This window comes from Arachis stenosperma, chromosome 10 (assembly GCF_014773155.1).
Source record: "Arachis stenosperma cultivar V10309 chromosome 10, arast.V10309.gnm1.PFL2, whole genome shotgun sequence".
In the NCBI taxonomy this organism is placed as follows: Eukaryota; Viridiplantae; Streptophyta; class Magnoliopsida; order Fabales; family Fabaceae; genus Arachis; species Arachis stenosperma.
In genome coordinates, this window is record NC_080386.1 from 818884 (window position 1) to 837765 (window position 18882).

Sequence of the window (18882 nt, forward strand, 5' to 3'; positions counted from 1 at the left end):
CTGCCATGTGTGTGAGTGCCATAACTTCTAGTCTTCTAGCCTCAACCCTTTCTCTTTTTGCTTTTTTGATTGAGATTGGTGGTCAATTTCCATCCACTCTATTACTATATAGTAATTTTAGAGAATAATGTTTTTGGAAACATTTCAAGTGCTCTGGGAGCACCGGTGTTCCAATTGTTTTAACCGTTGATTTCAATTAATATATATATATATTTTTTATAATTCAGATTAACGGTTAAAACAACTGGTGCACTAATACTCCCGGTGCACTTGAAATATTTCCAATGTTTTTTTAGATAGTGAACACTAGAGTCTTAACATCAAATGCAGAACTATTTAATTTGGAGTACATTTTAATTTTTAGAAGGTACAGAACTTGAATCTTTTTATGTCTATTTAAAAAATTTGAGGTAAAGAAATCGGATTTTTTAATTTTGGTTCTTTCCACAATTTTAGAAAAACACAAAAGATTATAATACTAAAGTATATCATATATCTCACTTCCATTAAAATAAAATTAACCTCTGCTTGCTATCTAATTTAATATAGGAAGCGTTTCTGGTGTTCCATCCTCTTTTTCTAAATGCTAGACTTGCAACTTATTTGTATTTAGAGTACCGAACTTTCAGAAAAAGACACTGGAACACCTGAAACGTTTCCTAAACTCTTTATAGTGTTACTCTTGTATGAACTATAATAGCACACACAATTTCTGAAATATAACCCACAGCATTACTTTCCCATATTCTTAACATATTATATATTTCTTGATCCTAGCTACTATATACCATCAACTTGTGCTTCTAGTAGTTGTACCTTATCTGAATCATGCATGCTCCTCCAATAATAAATCAATTGAAATTATTAACAAGAGGCAATAATATTAGGTAAAAGACACTGCAACTTGGCTTCTTACAACATGATTCTTGTTAGTCCAAGCATACCATCCAAAGTAGTATCTAGCTGGGCCATCCTTGTTTGGAATCTGACCCATCTTTGCTGTTACTGTAATATTGAAGCTAATTTTCTGTCCAGCATGATTGAATGCAAGAATATTTGGAGTTGCTGTGATGGAAAACTCCTCTGATGACTTAGCAGTAAACGTGTAAATACTGGTGCTCTTACCAACATTGGTGACTGTCCTCTTAATATTCTTAGTTCCATTGAGTCTGTGGATTTGTATAGATGGATGGTTGAGATCTGTTGGTTCAGGCAATGATGTTGAATTTGGGCATTTATAAGTAACTTGAAAGTATTGAGTCGCTCCAATGCTACAAGTATAGAGAAGGTAGTCCATGTAAGAAGCATCATAAACTAGTCCAGGATCTGCTGCCTTTACAGGGTTGAAGTGTCCAGCACCAATTGCAAATGGGGTTGCAGGATCACCATTTGTGTCAGTTAAAGGATTTCCTGTGTTGTCTGTTGTCCCAGCTGCATAGTACAAATTGAAATTAGGCTAACCATGGTAATTAAATTAATCAACCATTAATTAGTTGGTAGTGGATTATTATGTTGGATATGAGAAGCATGTGTGTGTTATATATTTTTTTTTGTGGAGAATGTATGTGGGACATTTTTTTTCTGAAATAAGGGATGAAAAAATCGGATCATCCGATTTCTTTGTAAAAAAAATTAAGCTTACTAATCGGACTGTCCGATTAGTATGGAAGAAAAAATTTAAATTTTGACGAAGGTAATCGGACCTCCGATTTGTGTTTAAAAAATTAAAAAATTTGGAGTACACAAATCGTACTCCAAATTTTTTTTTAATTTTAAAACATAAATTGGAGGGTTTGATTTGTGTTCTCAAAACTTCGATTTTTGTTCCTGACATCACAATTGTGTAAAGCACCTATACACTCTATAACTGCGTCCTACACCATTTCCCCAGGCCCCAACCACATCTAAATTAAAAAGTGGTTATATTACCTGTGGTGATGATAGCAGACCTTATAGCAGCAGAGGTCCAAGTAGGGTGTATAGCTTTTAGAAGAATAGCAGCAGCAGAGACATGAGGGCAAGCCATGGAAGTTCCTGATAAGATGTTGTACTTAACAACTCGTTTATCTATATTTGTCACTTTTGTGGGCCCATCTTCTGCAGTCCATGCTGCTAATATGTCTACTCCTGGAGCTACTATGTCAGGCTGCATTATATTCCAAACCCACTCAGTTACTACTCATCAAACTTTTGAAACTTGAACTTGAAACTATACTACTCAATGTAACATGTTAGTATGCTACTCTCTACAGATTAAAAAAATGGCATGAAATTAAATATAGTAAAGGGTCACCTTGAGAATATGAGGGTCAATTATATTTGGACCCCTGCTAGAGAATGAGGCCAATAAGGGTGCTGGTCTGGTATTCAACACAGTTGTTCCAGGTAGAATATATGCCATTGGATTAGAAGAAGAATTGATGTATTGAATGAGTTTCAAGACATTTTGATAGGTCACTACAGTAGAAGGAATGAAGTAAGCGGCATAATATAGAGTATTCCCAAGTTGTTCATTGTTTCCTAGGATGAAACCAACACCACCAGCTCTTTCAACTTCCAATCCCTTTCTTATGTTTTCTCCTTCCCCTCGCATGCACACAACTATTTTCCCCTTGACCTTTTTAGGATCAAGGCTGTTGTCCAAACAGAATCTGCATATATCATTACACAAATCTAGTATTTAATTACTTTCTCTATGTATTTATTGCCATATCATATACTAATCAATATATACAACACCAAAATTGAAAACTATACATACCCAGAAGCATTAGTAGGTAGGCCTGGAAGTTCAACTTGGCTTGCCAGCACCAATGGGTAGAAGCTGTTTGGCATGTGCACTGGAGTAATTGATCTACCCTGATATTGACATGGATATATATAAGCACTGCAATATAATTGTGTCTAATGAGTACTTTATTGAGAGTGATGTTTAATATCTTTACTTTGATTATGAGTATTGGTCAATAATAAAAAAGTAGAATGCATTACCCTTATATATTTATATATGTGATTAAGTTTTTCAATTTTCAAACCCTTATAGGTACATACTAACAAGTTGGGGTGTTATCGGTTCGGTTTGGTTCGGTTTTGAACCAAAAACTAATCGAACCAATCTATTCAGTTTTTACATAATACCAACTAATTGGTTTATTGTCTGCGCAACAACCGAACCGAACCGACGAATCAAAAACAGTTTGGTTCGATCGGTTTTTTGGATTTTTAAATCCTAACTAATAGAAAATTAATCTTAGTAAAATGATGTTCAAAACAACTAATAAATTGAAATAATATTACATTACATTCAAATTCAACACAATTTCAACTCATTCCAACAACTAAACATAAAACAAACATATTTGTTAAATTTAAAATTTTTCATTTCAATGTATTACTAAACCACTTCTGCGGTTTGATTCGGTTTTTGTCAAACCAACCAAAAACCGAACCGAACCGATCGGTTTACATCGAAAAAAAACAAAAAAAACCTATTTTTTCTGTTTTTATTCAATTGTTATAAATTTCGGTTTGATTTGGTTCGATAACTTACGTCCCTACTAACAAGAAAAGTGAAGTTAAACTTATTATTACCTCAATAATTGTGCCACCTTGTAGCATAATTGGTGCAACAAATGAACGATCCACAGTACTAGCACCAACAGTGATGATCCATGGTGCAATGTTTGACAAATTTGAAGGCAAAGGACCATTATTCCCAGCACTACAAACCACCACAATGTTCTTCCTTGTCGCATGTAATGCTGCCCTACCAATCACATCATCCTTGTAAGGAATTGGTGTTTTGTAACCAATGGAAGCGCTTAAGACATCAACTCCATCACCAATGGCATCATCCATGGCCTTAAGAAGGTCAATATCTATGCATACATTGCCTTTATGTTTTGATTGCCCTTTGATGGGCCAACATGCTTTGTATATGGCAATGCGGGCCATCGGGGCTCCGCCAGAGGCTGTGCCGTTGGCGAAACCCCCAATGGCCGAGGCACTTGGAACCGCACGGCCTGCGACTATGGAGGCCGTGTGAGTTCCATGCCCATCTTTGTCACGGGCTGACTTGTAGTCTTCCTCTTCATTTAGAGGGCCATATTGACTTTCATAACCTTGTAAGTAATATCGTGCTCCAATGATCTTTCTACATTACAGGACAAAGAAAAATAGCATCATTCAATTTCTGTATCTAAGTTGCACATTTTAAAGAAAATTAGAAAAGTAATATTGTTTGAGAAATGATTCTATTATACTAATTCACTCATTATTATGTGCTACTAAATAAGAGTATATATGTGAATGCTTCTGAAATGGTTCTATTATACACATTTTATATATATAAAAAAAGACTCCGTCATCAAAAGTATTTTTGATATATTATTTATAGAGTAAATGGTTAAATTAGTCCTGAAAGAATACTCGTTCTTCAAATCGATTTTCAAAAGATTTTTTTAATCAAATTCGTCATTTCGTCCTTTAAAAATTTTAAATTAGTGATATTAGTCCTCACGTCACTTTTATTGCTAACGACGACAGAGTTTGTTGATGTAATACGTTAAGTAACATCACAATATATACCTAGTAGTCCTAATTGACTATTAACATGATTAATTTATGAAATTAGATCACATCAAATTCAAATTGAGGGATTCTAATGCCTCAAATTCTCTCCTCAATTAGGTTTTAATTTGATCTAATTTTATAAATTTATTATCTTAATAGTCAATTAAGATTTTTAGGCGTGTGTTATGGTATCACTTAACGTATCACATTAGCAAATTTTGACACTATTAATAAAAAAAGTAGTAAGAACTAACATGACTAATTTAATTTTTTTAAAAGATAAATTTAATTAAAAAATCTTTCGAAAATTAATTTAAAAAATGTGTGATTTTTTAAAGACTAATTTGGCTATTTATTCGTTATTTGTACCACTCATTGGAACATTTTTGAAGAAAGGAATATATATATATATATATATATATACGTCAAGGGTCCCACGTATAATAATGCACTGAGCAAGATATATGATAATAGTAGCAATAATTCAATTATATATTTATATAGCTATTATTAAATAATTTTACCCGAATAATCTATATATATATTACTTTTCCATTCTATTAATCTATCCTATTGGTAACATATTAACATACATACAGTATTTCTACTTATTACTTTATTTATTTTAATTTTTTTTATAGGTTTGTACTTAGGTTCAATAACATCACGAGAGTAGAAAACTATGACTTGTCAGAGCAAAATATTTTTCATTCACAGGTGTATCATCATTCCAAGAAGGATTAAAATGTTGTCCTTTTGTTCACTCTCTCTCTTGCATGTGTGTTTGGATGTTTTGATATGCATTGACCATTCAGTAGTCATGAATTCCATTCCACTAATTGCAACATTTCGATTTTTCCTTTCAACATTTATTATCTATTTCAAGACCATTAGATTTAATCACACAAGCCGAGAGAAAGGACGTTCACAAAATCATAAAGTTGAGTCCAGAGATATATAGATTGAGACTCACAAGATGGAAAAAAACAAAAGAATACAAAAAAAAAATTAAGTCAAAAGGACAAAAGCTTTGAAATCAAATCATATCATCTAGATGAGGAATTGGAATAAGCTCCAAAGATACACTATTTATTAGAATCTACTATTAACCCCCCATATATATGGATATGAAAAATTCCTTCTTTAACCCATTATCCTTGTTTCTAATTAATCCAAGAAAATATGATATATTATAATAAAACAAAGATTATTGTCTTGATAGTACTCAATCATTAGATTCTAGAGTAAAAAAAAATCTTAAAGAAGAATATTAGATTCTAAAGTAAAAAAAAATTCTTAAAAAAGAATATTTTGTGTTATCAGTTATAAAAAACACTGCAAAATAGTTTTAAATATGCATGAATATACATATATCTTCCTTAGCAAGTAAGATAATGGATATAACACTACACTATATATATTGGGTAATGCTAGGTAGACAAAAAAAATAGTCAGAACTTATCTTATTTAGCATTAATTAATTGTCAGTAGACAAAAAAAATAACCAGAACTTATCTTATTTAGCATTAATTAATTGTCGCAATAATTAATAAATACTAAATAAGACAAATTATGACTGTTTTTGGCTGATTTTCTTTAGTTACTAAACATTTTCGTATATACTTTATTTCTCTAGCTACTAAGTAGCTTTGGGATCTCTGATTTAATTATTTATGTAGGGTGAAAATGACATGAGCATAAACTATTCTACATAGATAATATAATGAAATAAACTTTTGCTTTAGTAATATTCAAGCCAAATACTCTTTAGTATATAAATTTAATTACTAATTGCCTCCCTCAAACTGAACTCAAGAAAGCTAAAAGATCCCCCCAAAAAATAAAACTAAAAAAAAGAAACCCTATTCAAAGGTTCTAAAGTTCATTAGAAAAAACTTTTTTACAATTGTCTTATTATTATTATTATAACAAAAAAAGGTCAAATTAAATTCTGCTAGTAGATAAGATAGGAGTGTACCCATAAAGAAAAGACAAAAAAAAAAGCAACTCAAATATAATTGTGGATTTCTTGAAGAGAATATATTTATATATAAAATCTTAATGTGATGTAATGTAACAACAAATCTATTCACATGCAATAGAATTGGACTTATCTAGCTACATCATATATATGCCACACATAGAAGGATTGAAAGTAGAAAGGATTAGTGTATGTATGTAAGAGAAGTTGAAAAAGATAAAGAAAATAACAATAATTAAGTATAGATAATTCACCTATTACACTGAGATGAGTTGAAAGCAGTTCCATTTTGACAGATTCCTCTCCATTTTTGTGGAACAGGCTCCATTCCTTCATCACTGAAGCTCTTTGATTCAAGCCACACCCCTGCATTATAATTGGTACTAATTTTCTAAGTACTTGATGATGAACACACTAGAAAAAAATTACTTACTTAATTACTACCATTATCAGAAAAATAATATATATAATTACCACTATCAATCATTCCAACAATGAGATTTTGTCCATAGTTAGCTCTGCATAACAAATCTTGTCCATTTTTTATCTTTTGATGTGAAGATAATTCTTCATAATCAGCCCAATTAGGATTCAAAGGACCTTCTAATCCAACAAACTCCCATGATCTTGTTGTATGCAATGAATACATCATTCCCTTGCTCTTATGCACACGCACCACTCCCTCCATTTCTGACACCTCCTTTGCTTCTTCTCTGCTAAGCAATGCTGCAAACCCCTTCATACTGTGCCTGTAACTGTAAAGAAGTGAAGCTTTTGCTTCCTCCTCACTTTCTTTCACTGAAGACAAATAAGAACGATGAACATTCTCTATTTCTTCATCATCATGATGCAGCTCTCTTTGTGTTTGTGTTTCATCTAGTCCTCCAAGCTCCACTATGTAAATCTGTTAACAACTTAATTAAGATATATAATTACACATCAATAAGAAGCAGCAGCAGCAGAAGAAGAAGAAGAATATGAAATTTATACAAGACCTGGTTGGTCAATTTGGTGCATGAGGCCAAGGCAGAAAGAAGGAGGAGTAGACAAGTTGTGAAAATGATGTTCTTCATTAAGATCATTTTGTTGAGACAAGTGCCACCATACGATATATGGAATAATAGTGTGTATGTGTGTATATATATACATAGATATAGTATGTAATGGGTGCTATATATTATCTTATTAAATGGGATAACATCTTTAGGTATCACGTATGGGAGTCACTTATATAAAGACGTCTAAAATATTTTTTTTAAATATGTTTTTTAATAATTAAAATTTAATATATATAATTGACTAAATTATGTTATTTTTCTCAAAATTATGTTAGACAAATTGATATAACCGAAAAAATGATGAATCAAATCTTGAACTGATTTAAATTAATATTATTTTTTTATAAAAAATGACTACAATACCCTTATTATAGAGAATGATTAAAATACTCTTATTATATATATATATATATATATTAATTTTGAAAATTCTAAATTCTAAACCTACAATAGAGAAATAAAGGACTAAAATTTAGAATTCTCAAAATTAATATATATAATAGAAGTATTTTAGTCATTTTTTATAATAGGGTATTATAGTAATTTTTATAAAAAATAATATTAATTTAGACCAGTTTAAAATTTGATTCACTATTTTTTCAAGCAAATCAATTTGTCTAGCCTAATTTTGATAAAAATAATATGATTTAATCGATTATATATGTTAAATTTTAGTTATTAAAAAATATCTTTAAAAAAAGACGTTTTAAACATCTTTATCTAAGTGGCTCTCATCATATATTATAGGCCGAAAAATTCTAGAGCCAATATTTTTATTAAAATTTAATTAATACTTAACTATTAAAAGAAAAATAAATAACTCTATACCATTAAATATAATCTCATATTATTAAAAATACTAATAATAATTAATTAATAATTATAAATCACAAAATCTGTTACCTTGATGCTTCTTTTACAGGCCTTTCTTCTCTTTCGGTAATGATTTTAACTTGAGAGATATGATGGTATCTTTTCATGGATATTATACTATATTATTCTTCAACGAATTAATAAATAATTTTCTATATATATGGATTCACCTATTCTAGCAGGAATATAGCAAGATTCTCTTATATATAAAAGTACCATACGCAACTTATGTATATGTAGCTCAAAACAAATTATAGTATTGATTTAGAACTAACTTAACGCCTTTATTATTTTTCAATATTTTATTGCATATAGACTACTGTGGGAAAAAAGGTTACATAATAGTAATGTCCAATCTGACATGTATATTTGTTTGTTGTATGAAAGAGGTGAAAGTAATAATGTCACGGCAAATTATATGTTGGATGATGCAAACAAAGTTGGTCCTTATTGGTCGCTTTTCGGTGTCCTTATTCTCAAACACTATTAACCTGATCACGTGCTTACTAAGAAACTAAACACATTTTTTTAAAGAAAATTTTAGTAATTATATTCACGCAATTCAATGTGGAAGTTGTCACCTTGTTTTTTTTTTTTTTAATATGAAATTCAGACACAATTCTAATAGGTAATAAGCAATAACCAACCTGAATCTTGCCAATAAAAAGTCATCATGGGTTTTTGAATTACACTTTATATTTTATTTTTTAAAAGATACTAAATTAGTGATTATTAATTGATGAAAACTCAAGTGAAGTCGAATTCACGTGAAATTGATATCTGAGAGTCGTTGGATAAAAATTTAGTCAAATCAGTCAAATCATCTAACGACTTTCGAGTATCAACTTCACGTGAAATTGACTTCACCTGAGTTTTCACCTTATTAATTACCTCTTCATTCACCGTTTACCATTTATTATCCAAACCCTAATTCTTCTTTCCAAAAAAAAAAAATCAAAACTATTAAAACATAAGATAAAAAATCATTCAAATTTTACGAAAAAACATAAAGAATATAAAAAAAAGAATCATCTAAAATTAATAGAAAGAAGTATCATAAATTTAGGAAAAAGAAACATAAAAAACTAATTAAAAGAATTATTCAAAAACTAAATAGGAGGAGGAGAAGAAGAGCCATATGGTAGCTGGCAACAACGTCTTGGACGGCGTTGTGTGAACGATGGGAGACTCGCGGTGGCGCGTTGCAAGGAGGAAGTCACGGAGGCCGCGCATCGCGAGTGGAGGAGTCGCCATGGATTGGAGTTATTGATCGCGCGGCGCGAATGGGGACCCGGTAGTGACTGCGTCGCGTCGGATGGAGGCCGCGATGGTGTTCGACGGTGCAGATGTGTCGGGATTATGATCACGCAGCAGTAGAGGCTGCTATGTCCAACGAAGAAGGACGACGGCGAGACGCAAGAAAGAGGCCACGCAGTGCGACAAAAGACGCGGCAGTGGTTATAGACGGTGGTGTCGAAAACTGCGTAGAGATGACAGGTTCGTAGATGGAGTGATTTGATAGTTTTTAAATGAATGAAAAGGGATTAATTTTTTATAGACTATTTTTATTGTATACTATAAATATAATTAAAATAAATATAGATAGAGTTTTTTTGAATTTTAAATTTTAATTTTAAAATAATAAATAAAATTTAAATTATAATAAAATTGGCTTATGTTAATTTGTAGAAAAGTTATTTTCTTATATTTTTTCTTTCTGGCAAGGTATTAGGATTTAGGACTTAGGGTCCTATTATGCTTGAAAAAATATATAGTCTAAAATCTAGCTAAAATGCTAAGTAATTCCGTTTCTTAAATTAATTTTTAGGATTAAACGATGCATTATATTCAATTCTAATATGTAGAATAAGCTTTGGGATATAAAAATGGTTGGAGAAGTTCATGGTGGGGAAGAGAAGGATTTTCTTTTTTAAGGCTTGTCGAGAGTAGGAACAGCAACGAGTAAGCTAAGATATGATTTAGATCTAATCTTAATTATATTTGTGAATTTATAATATGTTAATTTTAAGTTTACATATAGAAATTTGTAGGTATCTAATTCTATTTGTGGATTAAAAAAAATACAATATTCAATAATCTAATGAGATTTTAAGATTGTAATTTAGTATTTATATATTACTAAATAAATTTGATTTTTATATACATAAAAATATTAAATATCTAATTAAAAATTTTGGCTTAGTAGTTAAAGATTTTTTTATATAAATAAAAAGTTCTTAGTTTGACACTCATCCTTAAAACCTTAACACATTTTTTATATAATATAATATAAAATTTAATTTTGATGTATTGTCAGTGTAAAATAATTTTACACGTATATCTATTTATGTAACACTACATTAGTAAAAATAATTACATTTTATATTAACAACATAAATAATCATTCAAAAGAACGGATATAATTGTATGACGAGTTGACCAGATAGAATTGAGTCTCAAATGACACTCTATCCAACTTACTCCACACTCAATTTTATCCGCAACTAATTAGAATGATAAGATCTTTTTAAATTAGGTAATATATGTCTATAAACTAATAGTAAAAGTATAAGGTTATCCAATTAAGACTTTCTTAAACGAAAATAATTGTGTCTATCTTTTGTAACGGAACAATGATAAACTTCTATTTAGATATACCATATACATATGCAAAATCAATTTCATAGATTACTAACTAAATAAATATAAGTGTGAAAAAGGAATAAAATTTATGGGGTTTGATTTGTGGATGATAATGGTGATTATCCACAGTCTCCAATTTGCATGGTGATTATCCATTCATTGATTCCAACCATGAAACTATGCAATTGCTAGTATGATTTTCTACTTAATGTTATTTAATGTTTGGATTATTTTGTTTTGCAAACTTATTTCAAATTAGCACTATTTCTATTTGCATTTTGATAAGATTCGAAGGGCTGCAAAAAGAGAAAAAAAATAGTAAAAGAATTGAATGCAACTCTTTCAGAGGCAGAATTTTCTCCCTATTTTGAGTGTTGAGATTCACCAATCACCACCACAATTAAATTGTGCCTCTAAAATAGTAAAATGGCATAGGCCTCACATATATTCTTTCATCCCATGAATGAGCAATATAATGAATTAGTTAGAGTGTCCTTGTCTCGGATTATATAATTTGCTATACTTTGTATTGGATTCGATAAATTCAAATTCTAAATCAAACTCAATTTGATATGATATCTAGAAGTTTGAAGTGGGCCGGTTAAAAACAGTAATCATGTTAAAACTCTCGTACATAAAAAAAAAATTTAAAATTATGTTCAAATAACAAGAGATGAAGAACCTTCTATTCAACAATATCATCATCTTCTCTTCCTTTGATTTAGTTTTGAACTTTGATTGAGTTATGGACCCTTTCAATGCCTTACTGAATAAACAGTTAATGTATAACGAACAAAAACACCTCTAAAAAAAAAAGAAAAATACATTATACATAGTAGGAACTCCAAAAACAACACAAAGGTACAAAAAATAGCCTACTTCTAATGAAAGAGAAAAGTTTCAACAAAAACCTATAAATTACACATAACCAGTCATGATCCTCAAAGTTGAGGACTAAGGTAATGGAAAATTCTAGGGGGCCAGCAACTTTATTAAATTCTGGCCAGCATGTAACCAGCAAAGAAAAGTGAACCATTGGATGAAATCTCACACTAATCTCACAACATTATATCATCATTGATAGCTACAAATCACAAAAGTTGCTGGCCCCTATCATTCCTCGGGGAAAGGTCAAAATTTCAGTGTATTGTATTATGGGAAGGTGAAAAAAGTTGAACAAAAGCATACTCGTTTTTGTAAGGCAAACCTGCTTCGCAAGAAGCTTCACATGCATACACCACAATTGAAGCCCAATCCAAAGAATCCGCTTCATTGTCTACTCCAAAGTAATATAGCAGCTGTGGTAAAATCTGGCGCCACCAACAATAATAACAGCTTACTAACTAAAACTCTAAAAGTAACATCAACACCAATAGAAAAACCATGAAGAATCTTTCGAGCAAAAACTTCTCGTATAACTAACTACCTGAAATTCATGACACCTAGGTCCACCACAATAACTGCATTTAGGGATATCAGCATTGGATGGCCGACCACTCGAAACAGGCCATATTGGCTTCGCATTTGTATCCCTATAGTACCTGTAGTTACCATAAGTTTGTATCAGTCAATTGAATGGAAATATATCTTGAAATCAGTTCAATTACTTGGGTTATTTTGAATTTGTTTATCCCTTAGGCAAGAAAATCTGGTTTTGGAACATTTTTAGCAAATAAGCTGCCATCATAAAGACGCTGAAAGAAGTTCTTCAACTCAGTTAAGCACTCTAAATAAATAATAATCACCTCAACACTTGTTCGGGGGCCTTGGCAATGCGTTCTTGGAAGTCAACCCAACTCTTTTTGTCATCATCACCCTGTTTGCAAATAATATTGTGAGCAAATGATATGCTTAAACAATAAGCAAGATAATTTCAGTGATGAAAACAGCTGCAGATAGTACCTGAAAACTATCCATAAGTGAATTCATTGTGTCATCAATCTTGTTCTTCGAGATCAAGGAATTAGATAAGGCGTTATCCTCAGGAATGTCTGTGTTATATTCACTTTCGTGTTCAATGATGATTTCAAATTCAGGCCACACATTCTTGCTTCCAACTGTATGGTAAGATATCAGATGTAATGAACATTAATGCTAGAAAGTATTAAATTTTAGATTAACCTACGTGACTCATGAAATATACAGGTCTTAAACAACTGTGACCTTTATGAGACTCCAATGAAGTGGCTCCAGTTTTATTCGATTCGCCAGTAGGTGAAGAAACTTTCATCTGCTGGCAAACAATTTTATGACCTGAGCGCCAACTCATTACCTGCAAATTGAAAATGGGAAGGAATTTTATAGGATGAAATTTGTGAAAAGGAGACTAAATGAGACATTTAATCAATCCAACTACCTGGTGTTTCTCAGAGCAGTACCGCACTTGTCTGCAACTACTGCAGAGTTTATCTCCTTTCCATGTTCCACACCAATTGCAAAGAGTAGCTAAAAGAAAGAGAGAATCCTATCTTTTAATAAAATATGCCTAATCAATAGAAGTACTAATACAGCAATCTTAATGTAAAAGCAGGCCATATATTAGTCATATACAAAGCAAAAACAATAGTAGAAATAATGCAGAGTATAAGAACAATAAAGATACAATGTAAGAGCAACTTGTTGGGGGAATCAAATTTTGAGATTGAAATGTAGCAAAAGCATAGTGTCACAAGATCAAAAAGATGGATTGCATGTACACACACATGAACTCTATAACTCATGCAATAACTCTAGAATGCTACTCTTCATGATGAAACAATCCCGGTTAAAAAATTCATAAATCAACAGATACAACTAAGAAAACTAGCAATTGAAGAACAAAATAGACACCACATAGAGACAGAAGCAGAGACCAACGGATAATCATGAATACCCATTTTCCCAAGATACAAAATCACACAAACACTAGAATTAATGAATCAAATTGCAATAGCAAATACATTTATATATGTATGATACCCAAGAAAAGAGCCAAAAAATAAAATGATGATAAACCAACCTCCAATGCCAGAAGGTTTGTAATTCCCATCATACTTAGGCGGTTCACTTGAGTAAAAAGGATTAAAGCGAGGTAACTGACAACGGAAAACCTTCACACTTCAATAAATCATTACACAATCAGAATTGATTGGCCAAAAGAACCCCCCCAAAAAAAATGGAAGAAAACTTTCTTTCTCGTCAGACATTACCAACCTTCTAGATGGCTTCTCGGGATGGCGTTTCCACTGCTCATGCTGGTCCCTGAGAAGACATTTCATGGAACGGCACATGAAAACAAACAGCATCCGATGAAATGCACTTTCCTTCTTAGTAGGTGCATAAACCTATCATTTCAAGAATTCCACTAATCCCTTAGCAGCTAAAACTTCAATCACATCTTTGAATGAATGCCGTGTAAATTACAAACTATGCCATTATTAGGAGAGTATAGAATGATACCTGAAGCAGGAATTGTAAAGGTTCGCCACAAATGTCACAAATTGATGACCTTCCTGATGGTATATCCACAGGATCAAGCCAAGCCTACACCAATATTCACAGTTCACAAAATGAACATACCACCATAAAAAATTGAAACTTTCCATTTTTTTTTTATATAACAGCCAGGTTTTAGTTTCATTGAATAAGAGGGATGAACACAGAAGCATAGTGGGAGTACCGGTACTCCGCCAGCTTTGCTGGGGAAAAATTGGCGCTTAAGAGACCATTCATTTTGGGGGTTCTCAACGAAACCAAGCGTGACAGCTTCTTCTTCTTCTTCGTCATCGTCGTCGTCGTCATCTTCGTATTCGTCAATTCGAAGGGACTTGAGCTTCTCGGCATGGTCTCCAATGGCGTCAACGTCCATAGTAGTCTGCTTGAGAACGAAGGTTCAGGAGTAGGGTTTTAGGCAAAGCTCTGAATATCAAACATTCAAACCAGTCAGGTTATCCAATGAATGAACCGGATTCAACCAGATTAAACCGGATAATAAAATTTCTGAATAAACAACTTGTAGTTGACAAGATAGAATGGGCTTGCAGTTCTCTTTGTTGAAAACCCAAGTCCCATGAAGCTAAGGCCCAAATCTAGTCAACGCTGAAACAAGAAGCGTATAGATCAGAAGATGATTACCTGAGATACTGTACCGGGTTATCATCTTAACATTTTAAATTCAAAATTTATTATATTAATAGAAAAAAATTTTAAACGCTTTGAGAATTATTTCGAAAGACAATGAGGTTTTAAAAAAAATTCAACCCAATTTTTGAAATTTATTTTTATGGGACTAATTAGTTCTTATATAAAAAAAAAATCAATGTTATATTTTTTTACATAGGAATTAATCAATTCTAAAAAAAATATCAAAAATTGGATTGGATATTTTTATTTTTAGAACCTCGTAGTTCTTTTGAAATAATTGTCAGAAATCGAGTGAAATATTCACTCTATATTAATCCATAAAATCTAATTCTGACCATTATATTAATCTATAAACTCTTTCTAATAATAAATTAGCAAATAAAATATTAAACTAATTATCTTTATTATGCTAAATACAGGGTTACACCACGTCATTTCATCTTGATGGTTAAATAAAACAAATATATATATATATATATATATATATATATATATATATATATATATATATATATATGTATAAAATATAAATCATATTATACTATTATCTGCTTTATTCTCCAAATCAAAATGAAGTCATTTAATTTTGTGTATAATATGATAATATTTCGTTGGTTTAATACCAAAAAAATCTAAAAATCAACATAGTAAATTTTGAATATAAAATAATAAAATCAGTAAATGTTAAAGATCACCGGCATAATTTGGTCAGACAAATTTATTTCCTTAATAAAAGTTTATTTTATTTATATCTTTTATTTTTGTCCGTACTTAATTTTTCGAGCACATCTTGAATGATTTGCTCTCATAAACGGAATAAGAAATAAGTTTTTACCCAACTCCCTCTTGTTGAATTGGTGGGATAATAAGGGGATAGATGTTGATGGCAACCCAATGCAACAAGTAGTGTAACACCGACAAAGAAAATGTCAACCACAACTTGCAAGGCAGCAGAGATTAGGCTGACTTGGCTCGAAGCATATTAATTAAGGAGTAAAGAAATTGGAACGTGGCCAAACAATAATAACCTTGATTTTTTTGGTATGGTTTTTATTAGGAATCATGTTTTCAAATCCATTAACCAAATACACCGTTATTACACCTTTTTCACCATATATATGCATCATGCATGGAGTATATATCAATGAGAAGTTTGTTTCTTACTTAAGAATTGTAATAGATCGTTTGAGCATTATGCAATAGAAAAATGGGGGAAAAGAAGTCGATTGAATATATAATGATAAAAAAAGCTGCGTAATAGTGATTTGACCATATCCAAACACGGTGCTATTTGAGTAGGAGACAGCACATATTATTAAGACGACGACCCATGTGCATGTGATCATGGTGCCTCAACAACAAATGCATGGCGCCTTGATTCTCCAAATGTTTAATTTGCATAGTTACTCGTTCATTTATATTTGTAAGTTGTAACTACATAGATCAATGAAAAGCAAGAACTAAAGGAGAACAAAGCTAATGCAAAGTAAAAAAAAAAAAAGTATAAATGAAATTTTTTTCGTAAAAATTCAGATGCAGTCAACTTTACATAAAGTTAATAATTAAAAATAGTTGAATGATTTAATTAAATTTTCATCTAACTATTATCAATTATCAATTGTATGTATTTAAACTTGACTGGATCTGAATTTCAGCAATTTTTTTTTAATTAGCATATATATATAATTTTGCCACCTATAAAAAGTTAAGTTATAAATAGTGTTATAATAAGAAATAAGTTTGGCCCCAAAGGCATAAGGGGATGTTGATGGCGAGCGAATGGAGAAAGGGTAACGCCGACACAGAAAATGCAAGCAGAGGTTAAGCTGCTAATTAAGGATTAATGGAGTCTGCAATTTTTGCTTGCACTTCACTTTACACGGCCTAACAGCTATATCTGAGATCTCTCTCTAACTAAAACCATTACATACTCCTCTCTACTCTCTCTATACCCACCACCATTTATGATCTGTTGACTAAATGAAGCCATAAACACTGCTCTCCTTCTCCTTCATTCAATTCAACATCTCTCATTAATTCCCTTTGGAAAAGCACACTCATTATTATTGTCTATTGAGTTGCATGGTTAATTGTTGAATGGGTCAAAGTTCCATCATAACAAATTAAAAGGAGATAGAATGAGATATACAAGCTAAGGTTATGGTTTTATTGAAGGGAGCTGCTCAACGTTTAAAACACTAAAACGTCTTTTTTTTTTTAAGAAGTTTTTTTAGTAATTAAAATTTAACACATATAATTGATTTAATTATATTATTTTTATTAAAAATTAGACTAAACAAATTAATTTGACTGAAAAAATAGTGAATTAAATTTTAAACTAAGTCTAAATTAACATTATTTTTTATAAAAAATAACTGCAATATTTTTATTATAAAAAATAATTAAAATACTCCTATTATATATATATATATATATATATATATATATATATATATATATATATTAAAAACTCTAAATTCTAATTGTACGATAAATAAAGGGCTATAATTTAGAATTACTAAAATTAATATATATAATAGAAATATTTTAATTATTTTTTATAATAAGGGTATTGTAGTTATTTTCTAAAAAAAATAATATTAATTTAGAATAGTTCAAGATTTGATTTACCAACTTTTGGGTCAAATTAATTTATATAACCTAATTTTGATAAAAATAATACAGTTTAATCAATTATATATGTTAAATTTTAATTATTAAAAAATATCTTTAATAAAACGTTTTAAACGTCTTTATGTGAGTGACTCCCTTTATAAAATACAAAAACTTTTCATTTACTCCGGATGTTATTTAATTTTGATAAGAGTTTTGCTAATATATATCTTAAAAATAGATGATCAATTTAAAAAAATTAATATTTTTTATTTAATAAATATAAAATAAATATATTAAATTTTTTATTTTTTTGTATTTATAATAAAAAAAATTTAATTTATAATATTAATATATACCTTTAAGACACAAGATATATAATTTTTTTTGATAAATTGAGGCATATCATCCATTTTAATTTGTAGATATATATGTGCAAATTAATCCACACATCACTCCCTAGTCTTGTATTTTGTTACAGTTGTCTCCATTGACGTTTTATCTATAGCAGCCCTACCCTATCTATGTTTATATAATAATTTGTTTCATTCAAATGCTATATCTAACCATGTGCGTGACCGATATGCTGATCATAATAGTTTGTTGTGAATCAATAATATTAACTAATCCAGAGCCACCAATATTCTTACCTAATTTAAATCTACTGAATGTTGAATAATGCAACTTGAGATAATAACAAACATTGGTATGGTGCAACCAAATAAAATTAAATCACCCTTATTAGGCGTAGGCGACGATGCATACTATTTTCAGACAAAGATATTTTCTTTTTTCATAAGGAGAAATCATGATTACTGTAATTCATATTAACCAATTTTGGATGTCATCATTTCATACATGTTATTATATCTTTTTTGTACTGAACATTCCCTGTAGCCAGCTAATACTATTTATTTAGGAACACACCTAAATAAAGACGCCTAAAACGTCTTTTTTTAAAGATGTTTTTTAGTAATTAAAATTTAATACATATAACTGATTAAATCGTGTTATTTTCAT

General features: G+C 30.4%; 2 protein-coding genes across 2 annotated transcripts; both read right to left on the reverse strand.

Moving 5' to 3' along the window:
* Positions 1 to 744: 744 nt before the first annotated feature.
* Positions 745 to 9738, reverse strand: LOC130955355 (subtilisin-like protease SBT5.6). The gene is made up of 8 exons (XM_057882195.1): positions 9664 to 9738; positions 7028 to 7457; positions 6808 to 6919; positions 3592 to 4153; positions 2762 to 2859; positions 2294 to 2651; positions 1930 to 2146; positions 745 to 1431 (listed from the first exon to the last, which is right to left on the reverse strand). The coding sequence occupies exons 1-8, from the start codon at positions 9736 to 9738 to the stop codon at positions 884 to 886; spliced, it is 2400 nt and encodes a 799-aa protein (XP_057738178.1). The 3' UTR covers positions 745 to 883.
* Positions 9739 to 11934: 2196 nt separating this feature from the next.
* LOC130955467 (uncharacterized) lies at positions 11935 to 15069 on the reverse strand. Its single transcript, XM_057882317.1, has 10 exons — positions 14786 to 15069; positions 14566 to 14649; positions 14320 to 14450; positions 14126 to 14223; positions 13484 to 13572; positions 13291 to 13399; positions 13030 to 13184; positions 12873 to 12943; positions 12554 to 12668; positions 11935 to 12437 (listed from the first exon to the last, which is right to left on the reverse strand). Exons 1-10 carry the CDS (start codon positions 14972 to 14974, stop codon positions 12267 to 12269), a joined length of 1212 nt encoding a protein of 403 aa, XP_057738300.1. The 5' UTR covers positions 14975 to 15069; the 3' UTR covers positions 11935 to 12266.
* Between the last annotated feature and the right edge of the window lie 3813 nt (positions 15070 to 18882).